General features: G+C 43.3%; 1 protein-coding gene across 5 annotated transcripts in view; it reads left to right on the top strand.

Moving 5' to 3' along the window:
* PMFBP1 (polyamine modulated factor 1 binding protein 1) overlaps window positions 1–12894 on the top strand; it is a 1053891-nt gene that overhangs the window by 625079 nt on the left and 415918 nt on the right. For all 5 annotated transcript variants that reach the window (XM_029608277.1, XM_029608279.1, XM_029608278.1 and 2 more), the window contains one exon: window positions 8286–8369. In XM_029608277.1, the coding sequence (XP_029464137.1) occupies window positions 8286–8369 (84 nt within the window). The remainder of the gene's footprint in view (window positions 1–8285; window positions 8370–12894) is intronic.

The raw sequence follows: 12894 nt of genomic DNA, 5'->3' as shown, positions 1-12894 counted from the left end.
TTTTATGTTGTATTCTGAAAGTAATGGGTAGCCAGTGGAGGTCCTTGAGGATGGGAGTGATGTGGTCCAATTTGTTTTGTTTGTGAGTGATCTGGCTGCTGCATTTTGTAGTAGCTGCAGTGGTCTGATCGTGGCGGTGGGGAGGCCGAGTAGGAGGGAGTTGCAATAATCAAGCTTTGAGAAGAGTAAAGTTTGGAGGACGATTCTGTAATCATATGGGAAGAGGAGTGGTTTGAGTCTTTTGAGGATCTGGAGTTTGAAATATCCATCTTTTATAATGGTGTTGATGTGCTTTTTGAAGTTAATTTTGGCGTTCAGGGTGACACCGAGGTTCCTGGCTGAAGGGGTTAACTGTTTGCTCATGAAAGTTGCAGTGTTATGGTGTTTGAGATCGAGGGTGGTGTGGTTTGTTATGTGTAAGATTTCAGTTTTTTTGTGGTTGAGGGAGAGTGACAGTTGTGCAAGGAGTTGATTTATATCCGACAGGTGGGTGTCCCAGGTTTTCAGAGTGTTTTCGCGGGATGATTTGAGGGGAAGCAGAATTTGTACGTCGTCTGCATAGATGTAGTAGGTTAGACCTCTTTTGGATAGTAGTTTGCAGAGGGGGAGCAGGTAGATGTTAGGAATTATTAGGAAGGGAATGGTTAATAGAACGGAAAATGTCATAATGCCTCTATATTGCTCCATGGTGAGACCGCACCCTGAATACTGTGTACAGTTCTGGTCGCCGCATCTCAAAAAAGATATAGTTGCGATGGAGAAGGTACAGAGAAGGGCAACCAAAATGATAAAGGGGATGGAATAGCTCCCCTATGAGGAAAGGCTGAAGAGATTAGGGCTGTTCAGCTTGGAGAAGAGATGGCTGAGGGGGGATATGATAGAGGTCTTTAAGATCATGAAAGGTCTTGAACAAGTAGATGTGACTCGGTTATTTACACTTTCGCATAATAGAAGGACTAGGGGGCATTCCATGAAGTTAGCAAGTAGCACATTTAAGACTAATCGGAGAAAATTCTTTTTCACTCAATGCACAATAAAGCTCTGGAATTTGTTGCCAGAGGATGTGGTTAGTGCAGTTAGTGTAGCTGGGTTCAAAAAAGGTTTGGATAAGTTCTTGGAGGAGAAGTCCATTAACAGCTATTAATCAAGTTTACTTAGGGAATAGCCACTGCTATTAATTGCATCAGTAGCATGGGATCTTCTTAGTGTTTGTGTAATTGCCAGGTTCTTGTGGCCTGGTTTGGCCTCTGTTGGAAACAGGATGCTGGGCTTGATGGACCCTTGGTCTGACCCAGCATGGCAATTTCTTATGTTCTTAAAAGCCCGCTGACTGGAACCGTTGCGCTGATGCTCTCTCCCAGTCACTCAATGTGGAGGGAACCCTGGAAACTCCACAGTACATTGTCCCAGCCAAGATTGTGGTTGCAGCCACCTTCAAAGTCCCTTCTGGCAAAATGGTAGTACCCCGGCAGTTATGACAAAAGGTTCTTGAATGGGACATATAACTCCCATCTATCTGGTCATCGTGGCATCACTCGGACATTGGAATTAATCATGTGACACTACTGGTGGCCTCAGATGAAGATCAATGTTCAGCATTACATAGAGTCCTGTCCTACATGTGTCATGCATAAGATGTCGAAGCATGACCATAGGGGATGTTACAGCCGTTGCCACTCCCCACGGGACCATGGACCCATGTGGCCTCAGATTTTGTCTGTGACCTTCCCTGTCTGGTGGCAACACCACCATATGGGTGGTTGTGGACAGATTCTCAAAGATGGTACATTTCATTCCTCTCTCTGTCCCTGAATTAGCCAAGCTCTTTGTACAACACATGTTTTGTCTGCATGGACTGCCACACCCTCTCAGACCAAGGGGTTCAGTTTACTGTCATTATTGGAGGAGCCTTTGTTGAAAACTTGTAACACTGGGGTTCACCTCCACTCCCCACCCCCCCCCCCCCCCCCCCCCCACCCCAAAACAAAGGTCAAACCAAATGGGTAAATTAAAGCCTTAAGGCCTTACTACGTGCATATGTAAGCCAAAGGCAAGATTATTTGGCCTCCCTGCTTCCATAGGCCAATTTCATCCATAACAACCATTTGAACTCCTCCATGGGTTTATAATCCTTCTATATATTGTCTTTGGACGCCATCCCTGCATGTCTAACCCTGTTCCCATGCCTGACACTTGCCCAGCAGCTAACCTAAAAGGATGAAAACTCCAGGAATTATGGCAAACCCCCCCCCCCCTCCTTCTCTTGATCAAGCAGTGAGATACTCAAAAGAACAAACAGATAAGAAATGTTGGCCCACTCCACCAGTACACCTTGGAACCCTAGTCTCGCTCAGCACCAGGAACCTCCGGCTTAGGATCCCATCCTTGAAGTTTATAGCAAGATTTGTGAGGCCTTTTCCCATCGAACGACAACTTGGTCCAGTGGCATATAAATGTAAACTGCCAGCCTCATTAAAAATTCACAACGTGTTTCATGTCTATCTTTTGAGGCCTGCTGTCCTGGCCTTCGAGACCTCCACTCGAGCCCTTCGGTGTAACCCTCAAAGAAGATACCCAATATGTGGTGGCTGAAATACTGGACTCCAGGAGGATCAGGCATAAGCACCAGTACCTCATAGTCTGGAAAGACTACCGCCTGGAAGAGAACTCCAGAGAGCCATCCTCTAAGCCCCCAGCAAATACAATTCCCCAGGAAGCCCAGGCGCTGAAGATTGGGGGGGGGAGGGTATTGTTACATTTAGTGGCTGCCACACTCACCCCAACACCACTGACAGGCCCCAACATCCTCATGGCAGAAATGCTGCCGAATGTGGCATAGCCACTGCCCATATATGTGGACAAAGGTGAACCAGTAGATGTGTATTTGGATTTTCAGAAGGCATTCAACAAAGTCCCGCATGAGAGGCTTCTAAGAAAACTAAAAAGTCATGGGATAGGAAGCGATGTCCTTTTGTGGATTGCAAGCTGGTTAAAAGACAGGAAACAGAGAGTGCCTCAGATTTGTACTTGGATTGCTGCTTTTCAATATATTTATAAACGATCTGGAAAGGGGTATGACGAGTGAAGTGATCAAATTTGCGGATGACACAAAATTATGAAGAGTAGTTTAAATCTCAAGCGGATTGTGATAAATTGTAGGGGGAACCTTGCAAGACTAGAAGATTGGGCTTCCAAATGGCAAATGAAATTTAATGTGGATGAAAGAACTTGAACAAGTTAATGTAAATAGTTTATTTACTCTCTCAGATAATAGAAGGACTAGGGGGTACTCCATGAAGTTAGTAAGTAACTCATTTAAAACAAATCATAGAAAAATTCTTTTTCACTTGCGCATAGTTAAGCTCTGGAATTTATTGCCAGAGAATGTGGTTACAACAGTTAGTGTAACTGGATTTAAAAAAGATTTGGATAAGTTCCTAGAGGAAAAATCCATAAACTGCTATTAATTAATAAGCAATAGTGGCATGAGATTTATTTAATGTTTGGGTAGTTGCCGTGTACTTGTGACTTGGATTGGCCACTGTTGGAAACAGGATACTGGGCTTGATGGATCTTTGGTCTGACCCAGTGTGGCATTTCTTATTTCTTATATACCTCCTTAATCCAGGCTCCCCCTAAGGTGCACACTCACCCGACTTGCTGGCTCTTAAAGAAGCTACAACAGTGAAATCCTCATGGCACCCGTTGATGATGTCAGCTGCCTTCCCTTCTTAAGGCTGGCCTGGGCACTTATGCAGTGCCTCAGCAACAAGTACCCTGGTGTGCCTAGTGCCTCAGTGTATGTTGCTTGTGTTTGCATCTTGTCCCTGTGTTCTTATCTCTCATCCAGTTCCAGTGTTCCTTCCTTGCCTTATCCATACCTTGTTTTTGCCCAGGGCCAGGGGAAACATTAGGCGGGGTAGGTGGTGGCCTAGAGTGCCGGTAGTGGGCGGGGCATAGGAGTAGCCAATAAGAGTGGCAGTTCTGAAAGGACCAACAAGAGAAGTAGTGCAGGTGAGGCATGGCAGTGGAGGGTGTATTCCATTTTTGAATATATAATCCTTTGAGGAGCTGGGACCACTTGAGAGAGAGAGAGATAAAGTGTTGTCATCACCACTTAGTGCGTCTCGACACCCTTCTACAGCACTGCCCTTGCCTTCGTTGTGCTCTTCCCTAGTCCTTGTCTTGTCTTATCTTCTGCTTTGGACTTGATAGTGTTTTGTCTGCTGCCTGCACCATCTGGGTTGTTATCCATATCTGCTGTTTGCTGCCTGCCCCAACCTTCACCTGCCTTTGGATTCTCGTTCTTAAACTTCTCGAGATACCCATCTAAGCTGCTGGTCACCAGAACCCCAAGAGTTCAGCCTGCGGGGCAGACGGCTGTTATAGGCGAAGCTCCAGTCAGTTCTGTCACAGAGCTTGCCACCATCTGTCGATGTGGGCCTACTGAGGTGGCACCAATCACACCACAGCCTCAAGGGTCCACTATCTCTATGAGTGTTACAGACGACTGGCTGATAAGGGCAAAGTCGGAGACTAAAAGTAAATTAATCACCAAGAGAGTGATTCAACTGTTGCAGAAATTGGACTAGATAATCGTCTCCAAAAGTCATTTGATGCCTTCTCAGTCTTCGGAGTATCTGGGGGCTCTATTTGATATGAAGGTAGGTCATGTTCATCTGAAGGATGAAAGGACTCTGAAGCTGAGGCAGAAGGTTCAGTCCTTGCTGTCAACCATGTTTCCCATTGTGTGGAGTTATCTTTAGCTTCTAGGGTCCATGGCAGCAGCGGCCTTAGACCTGGTGCCTTGGGCGAGAGCTTATATAAGGCCTCTGCAGAGAGCTATATTGTTCAAGTGGGACCAACCAGTCTCAAGATTATTCCAAGAGGCTGCTGGTACAGTCCCTGGACAAGGACAATTTGCAATGGTGGATCAATCTGACCATCTGTCCTAGGGTTTGGAGTCTCCCGTCTGAGTGACAGTGTCGACACTTGCAAGTCTGTCGAGTTGGGGAGCTCACTGGATCAGGTGGTTCAAGGTTGTTGGTCTCTGACGATGGTTCATCAATCATTTGGAGGCCATGGCCATTCATTTGTCTATAATTCATTTTGGCTCAGTATTGAGAGATCGTACAATCAGGATTTTGTCTGACAATGCCATGGCTCTAGCTTTGTGAACCATCAAGGCAGTACCAGGAGTCTTCAGGTAGCTGAGGAAGCAGATGAAGCAGATCTGCTATTTGATATGGCAGAGGAAAATCTGATGATGATGATCTCAGCATTACATATTGCAGGAGTAAAAAATATGCAAGTGGAGTTCCTTAGTTCTCAAATGCTGATTTGGGGGAATGGTCCTTGTCTCGGGAGGCATTTGCTCTGATAGTGGACAGGTAGGTCCTGCCTGTCATGGATCTGAGGGCTACTTCCAGAAATGCAAAAGTAGCACGTTTTTCAGTTGCAGACTGGAAAGTCATTCAGTTCAGGCTAAGCCAACCAGTCACGTTTTGTATGTTTTTCCTCCATGGCTTCTGATCAGAAGGGTCCTTCTACAGAACTCCAACCATCCAGGTGTGGAGAGTTTGGTCACTCTGGACTGATCACAGTGTCCTTGGTTCACGGATCTTGTGCAGCTGTTGCACCGTCCTCCCTTGAAGTTTCCTTGGCACAGGAACATCTTGTTTCAAGGTCCACTCCTTCATCAGAATCCGGATCAGTTTTGTTTTATAGCTTGACACTTGAAAGGGCACGTTTAACAGAAAAAGGTTATTCTTACGAGGTAGTTAATACTCTTTTGAAGGCTAGGAAGCTCTCCACTTCTTTAGCCTTTGTACATGTTTGAAGGGTCTTTGAGCAGTGATGTGCTGCTAGGTGCTTGCTTTCTAGGTCAGCTTCTGTACCCATGGTTCTAGACTTTTTGCAAGAGGATTTTTTGAAGGGCTTGACACTTAATGCCTTGAAGGTTCAGGTGGCTGCTATTGCATGCTACAGAGAACGTATGTTGAGAAAGCCTTGGTCTTCTCATTCGGATGTGTTGCATTTTCTTAAGAGGGTGAAACATTTGACCTTGGATGTGGCTTCCTTTTCCTTCTTAGGATCTCAATTTGGTATTGATTTTTTTGTCTGATGTGCAGTTTAAACCCATCTAGAACATTTTGATTAGGTTGCTTACCTTGAAAGTGGTCTTTCTTGTGGCCATTTGTTCTGCCAGGAAAATTGCAGGCATTTTCTTGCAAGGGTCCTTTTTTGGAGATCACTCAGAAGATAGTTAAAATTCATGCGGTGCCCTCTTTTATTCTGTAACTGGTGTCTCTTTTTCATGTGAATCAGGAGATTTGTTTACGGTCTTATTCTCGGCATTCAGAAGGCAGTAATTACCGCACTCTTCATAGTTAGATTGTGAGAAGGGTGTTGTGGTCACAAAATGCCTTCAGAAGTCAAATCATTTCTATGTTTTATTTGGTGGTCTTTGAAAGGGTGAAACAGCTTCTAAAACCTCCATAATGCATTGGATTAAGAAAGTCATTCAGGTGAGGTATGTGAGTGGGGGTTGGCCTTTACCCTATTGGGTCAGGGCGCATTCTACTAGGGCTCAGGTAGCTTCATGGATGGAGTTCAGGTCTCTGTCTCCTGCAGATATTTGCAAGGTGGCAACTTAGTCTTCTCTGCATACTTTTTTGAAGCATTATCATTTGGATGTATGGGCTCGTCAGGAAGTCTCCTTTGCTGCTGAAGTCCTGAGAGTGGGTTTGGCAGGGACACGTCCTGTTCATTAGTAGCCTGAGTACATCCCATGCATCTGGACTGGTCTGACTGGTTGATAAGAAAGGTGAAATTAGTACTTACCTGATAATTTCCTTTCCTTGAGTCCAGTCAGACCAGTCCAGGACTCGCCTGTTTCTTCCAAACCTTTGGTCATTTTCTGAGTTGTCACAGTCAAAGACATGGTTTCTTGAGGCTGTCTGCATGAAAGGTGAGCGTTCTTGATTGTATATTTTGTTATGTTTTTTTATTCCCTTTTTTCGGTTCATTGAGTTTTGGAAAGCTCATTGGCTTAAAAAAAAGACAATTTAAGGAATATCTAATGCAGTGTTCCGCTGTTTTGATATTTAATATGGGTTTAGCTTGTTACAGATAATACTGGCAGACTGAGGACAACACAGAGATATATAAGGGGTAATGTCAGTGAGCCTGTTTATTCTCTGTCTCCTTCTGCTGGTTGGTGGGCATAACCCATGTGCCTGGACTTGCATCTAGACTGGTCTAACTGGACTCAAGGAAAAGAAATTATCAGATAAGAACTAATTTTACTTTCTCTGAGCAGCAGGATAAACCAGCCACACAATCTCACCCTCCCTGAAGCTGAAACTCAGTTTAGAAATGACTGAAGGGCCTTATGCTGTGGCAGTATAGGAATTCCAGCAAATCCTTAGAAAGGCTTTGTGAGTCTTCTAAGTTCAGAGAGAGCATTTTTATGCACCAGCACCGTCAGATGATGTCATCCACTTGTATGGCTGGTTTGTTCTGCTGTCCATGGTGAATACTCATTACAGGTAAGCAATTTGGTTTTTGAAGGGGCGGGACTCATATATTACAGAAATATGCATGTGCAGTTGTATTAGGTAATAATGTTTTAATTTTGCATCAGATCCACAACGATGTTTCAGGGAATGTTGGGAGGGGACCAAGAGGAGTTGGACACAGATTTTTTTTTTTTTTACCAAACCACCTAGGTAGACGCAATCTGTAAAGTAGGCTCCATTATTTGTGTGTGAAACTTAATTTTTAATAATGAAAAGAAGATTTTGACTATCATTTTCTTCTATTTTCCTCTCTACTTTAGATTCTTTTACTCTTGATGTTTCCAGCTGTTCATTAACAACTCTTTTTACCTGTTTGTCCCCTCATTTTATCTGTATTTTTCTCTATATCAATTTGTGGATTTGTGCATCTCTATCCTTTATTAGAATTCAAATGTTTAATTGATTTCCAAACAATGTAGAAATGCAATTGCACTCAGTCTGTGGTGGTTAATCTCTTTACACAACAGTTTAAAGTAATATAATATAGTCTACTGCATGAGAAAATCTGTAGATCTTATGCCATTGTACAAAAGACATCAATTGAAAAATAAGCTTTGGAATCATTTTCCCTCTTTCTTTTTCTGCCTGAATAATTTGGAATGGCAGGCTTGGGAGAGAGAAGGGCTGAGAGACAGAGGGCTTTAATATGCCAGAGACTTCTACTTCCTAAGAGTGTTTTGTCTTTGAATGTATGCACTTTTCCAGGTCACCAGCCGGGATCAAATGCTTCTAGAACTAAGAGGAGAGCTCACACTTTCAGAGGAAGCCATGAAGCAGATGAAAAAAGAGGTTTGAATCTCAACAATTACACTTTACTTTTCTGCACAGGATTTTTTTTTTTACACTTTTTCTTTATGATGATAATTTTCCAGGAGCCATTTTTCACCTAACCTCTTTCTGATTACTATCTCATCACCAACCTTTAGGTCTTAGTAGATATTGCCCTTATCTTTCATGATCACTTGTAATCCTTCTGTACAAGGTGCAGCACTGAGATAACTCTTATATGAGTAGTTAATAATCTTCTCTTCTGCAGGCCATAGATTTCATGAGGAAAAGGGAAGGTGGAGTCATTGAGTAAGGAGCTTTGTGTGGCTGCTTGTCTATAGGGAGGCAAGTGTTGTGAGGGCCACTGGGAGAGAAAGAAGTACAACAGAGCCAGTACAAGTTCATTTTTTGTCAAGAAGTTGTAAGTGTAGCTGTGTCCATGTGTTTGTCTTTGACAGAGGCTATGTGTTATGAACTATGGGGTGGACTCACAGCAGCTGACCATCAGGATCAAGGCACCAGAACAAAAACAGGAGGCAGAACTGTGGTTAGACAGGCAGAGTTCATGCAACATCAGGAGGCAGGCCAAGGTCAGGGCAGGCACATTTCAGTCACTGTCAGGAGGCAAGCAACAGGTCAAGGCAGGCAGCAGACAAGACAGAGTCAAGAACAAAACCGGGTCACAGGAGAAAGGCAGCAATAATAGGAATGCACAAAATCAAACCTAGTACTCAGGCATCAGTCCAAGGACTGAGTTTCCTTTCATAGGAGGATAGTAATGATGTCAGAGTGCACACTCAGGAAATCCTGTGCACAGGGCCTAGAAATCTACTTAGTTGGATAGTCACCTAGAGAGAGCTGCAGGATACATCAGAGGATCAAGACACCGGAGACCATCCTGGACTCAGGACTTTGAGGTACACTATGGCTATATGTGGGTGTTTGAGTGAGTTTTAGGCTGCATTTTAAAGTGATTATACAAAGTTTTCAGTGAACTCCTACTATCATTTTGTATAATATATTTTGTTTAGTTTTTCTTTTCATGCTTATTACCAGATCCACTTGGCTCTGAACTTTGTTGTAGCCCTCAGTATGTTAGAAAACAGCTGGTTGAATGCAGATCTAATGAAGGTTGGCCAATTCTGGAATATAGAAACATAGAAACATAGAAATGACGGCAGAAGAAGACCAAATGGCCCATCCAGTCTGCCCAGCAAGCTTCACACACTTTTTTCTCTCATACTTATCTGTTTCTCTTAGCTCTTGGTTCTATTTCCCTTCCACCCCCACCATTAATGTAGAAAGCAGTGATGGAGCTGCATCCAAGTGAATATCTAGCTGATAAGTTAGGGGTAGTAGGGGTAGTAACCGCCGCAATAAGCAAGCTACACCCATGCTTATTTGTTTTACTCAGACTATGTTATACAGCCCTTATTGGTTGTTTTTCTTCTCCCCTGCCGTTGAAGCAGGGAGCTATGCTGGATATGCATCGAAAGTGAAGTATCAGGCACATTTGGTTTGGGGTAGTAACCGCCGTAACAAGCCAGCTACTCCCCGCTTTGTGAGTGTGAACCCTTTTTTCTTCTCCCCTGCCGTTGAAGCAGAGAGCTCTGCTGTATTTGCATAGAAATTGAAGTAACAGGCTTATTTGGTTTGGGGTAGTAACCGCCGTAACAAGCCAGCTACTCCCCCTTTGTGAGTGCAGATCCTTTATTCCACATTTCCTCTTGCTGTTGAAGCTAGAATGATGTTGGAGTCACAGTAAGCATGTGTACGTTTATTGAATAAGGGTATTGTCTCCAGGCAGTAGCCATCATTCTGGCGAATAGACAGTATAACTCTGTTGGACAGCCTTCAACAATATACTGTGATCTCTAACACTTTGTTTTTTTCTGCTGTTGGCAATCAACCATGTTTTGTTTCATTGGTGAGCTTTCTCACTGATATGGATTATACAATAAAGGAGGAGTCTAAGATTTTTTCCATGGCTTACTACTATTCACTTAGAGCAGGGATGGCGAACTCCAGTCCTCGAGTGCCACAAACAGGCCAGGTTTTCAGGATATCCACAATGAATATGCATGAGAATGATTTGCATGCACTGTCTCTCATACACATTCATTATGGATATCCTGAAAACCTGGCCTGTTTGTCGCACTCGAGGACTGGAGTTCGCCATCACTGCCTTAGAGGCTCAATGGACAACTTATTCAACAGTTTTCAACAGTGCCAAGATGGAATAGCTCTCTCAGAGATGGTTTTAGTTCCAGTGACTTGCTTTAGTCCAGCCTTGTTCCCAGCCCCCTGCCTGCCCAGCACAAGCCCTACTATGAATACTTCTGACAGGAAACCTGACAATGAGGAAAGAAGAGGAGTACTGAGCATGACTGGTGGAGCCCATATCTCAGACTAATGATGAAGACAGAAGGGAAAGAGTATTGAGCATGACTGAAGGAGCCCATATCACTTTTATTGAGAGAGAAGAGTACTGAATGTGACTGGTGGAACCATTTATGCTGACTGCTTTTATTGGAGGAAGAAAATTCCTTAGCATGGCTGGTCGAGCTCTTACCACTCATTGGAAGGAAAAGAACACATACTGTACTAGTACCCTCCAAGGATGCCCTTTAATTCTTTTATTGGTGGATTTTTTATAATGCCTCATAGTTTCTTCTTGCTCCTTTGGGCTTCCAGAACAATCAAAACCAGCTATGAACCTTTTATTTGCAACTATCTGGTTCTGGTAAAAGCAAATGTAGTCCATGTGTCTATAAGTAAATAATCATCTGAGCTAAAGAATTCCAAATTATCCATATCAACTGAAAAGCAGGTTGTTATTTCAAACAAAAAACACACTTTGAAATAGCAGTGAATGATGACAGACTTAATTGGCATCTCAGAGACATGGTGGAAAAAGAATAATCAATGGGATAGTGCTATAACAGGGTACAAATTATATTGTAATGATAGGGAGGATCAACTTTGTGAGAGTGTGGCACTTTATGTCCGGGAGGGTATAGAGTCCAACAGGATAAAGATCATACAAGAGACTAAATGCTCAGTAGAATCTGTATGGGTAGAAATCCCATGTGTGTTGGGTAAGAGTATAGTGATAGGAACCGTCCACCTGGCCAAAATTGTCAGACAGATAATGAAATGCTAAGAGAAATCAGGGAAGCTAACCAATTTGGCAGTGCAGTAATAAAGGGAGATTTCGATTACCCCAGTATTGATTGGGTAAATGTAACATCAGGACATGCTAGAGACCCGAAGTTCCTGGATAGAATAAATTGCTTCATGGAGCAATTGGTTCAGGAACCAACAAGAGAGGGAGCTATTTTAGATTTAATTCTTAGTGGAATGCAGGATTTGGTGAGAGAGTTAATGGTGGTGCGGTCACTTGGCAATAGTGATGATAACATGATCAAATTTGAACTAATGAATGGAATGGGGACAATATGTAAATATACAGCTCTAACACTACATTTTCAAAAGGGAAACTTTGATAAAATGAGGAAAACAGAAAAAAACTGAGAGGTGCAGCTGCAAAGGTTAAAAGTGTACAACAGGCGTGGGTATTGTATAAAAATACAATCTTAGAAGCGCGGTCCAGATGTATTCCATGCATTAAGAAAGGTGGAAGGAAGACAAAATGATTATCGGCATGGTTAAAAGGTGAGGTGAAAGAGGCTATTTTAGAACATCCTTCAAAAATTGGAAGAAGGATCCATCTGAAGAAAATAGGAAAAAGCATAAGCATTGTCTAGTTAAGTGTAAAACATTGATAAGGCAGGCTAAAAGAGAATTTGAAATGAAGTTCGCCGTAGAGGCAAAAATAAAACTTTTAAAAATATAACCAAAGCAAGAAACCTGTGAGGGAGTCGGTTGGACTGTTAGATGACCGAAGGGTTAAAGGGGCTCTTAGGGAAGATAAGGCTATTGCAGAAAGACTAAATGAATTCTTTGCTTCTGTGTTTACTAATGAGGATGATAGGGAGATACCAGTTCTGGAAATAGTTTTCAAGGGTGATGAGTCAGATGAACTGAACCAAATCACTGTGAACCTAGAAGATATAGTAGGCCAGATCGACAAACTAAAGAGCAGCAAATCACCTGGACCAGATGGTATGCATCCCATGGTTCTGAAGGTACTTAAAATTGAAATTTCAGATCTATTAGTTAAAATTTGTAATCTATCTGTTACGACTGTCACCTGCCAACGTCTCCACTCCGCCCTCCTTACCTCTCTGGCGACTCCTCCCGTGGTTGACGGACGTTTGGCTGCCACAGTGTCTGCCTGCCATCCTCTCCGGCATCCCCGGACCGGCTTGGGCTCTGCCTCCCACCTGCTGTCCAGCTGCCTTAGTTCGCACGTGCGCGCGGCCCTGCTTCAAATACTTTCTTTGGCGTGAACCTCAGGGGCGTCCCCCTGTGATGACGGCACGCATCCTGGATACAAAAAGCCTACACTACTGCTAGCTAATCGAGTTAGCAACAGGTTTTTGTACTGGTGAAGTCCTTACAGATGGGATTCGCTCTCCGTACC

This window comes from Rhinatrema bivittatum, chromosome 7, assembly GCF_901001135.1.
Source record: "Rhinatrema bivittatum chromosome 7, aRhiBiv1.1, whole genome shotgun sequence".
Classification (NCBI taxonomy): Eukaryota; Metazoa; Chordata; class Amphibia; order Gymnophiona; family Rhinatrematidae; genus Rhinatrema; species Rhinatrema bivittatum.
Note: the sequence above shows the minus strand (reverse complement) of the source record. Positions and strands in the feature narration are given on the sequence as shown.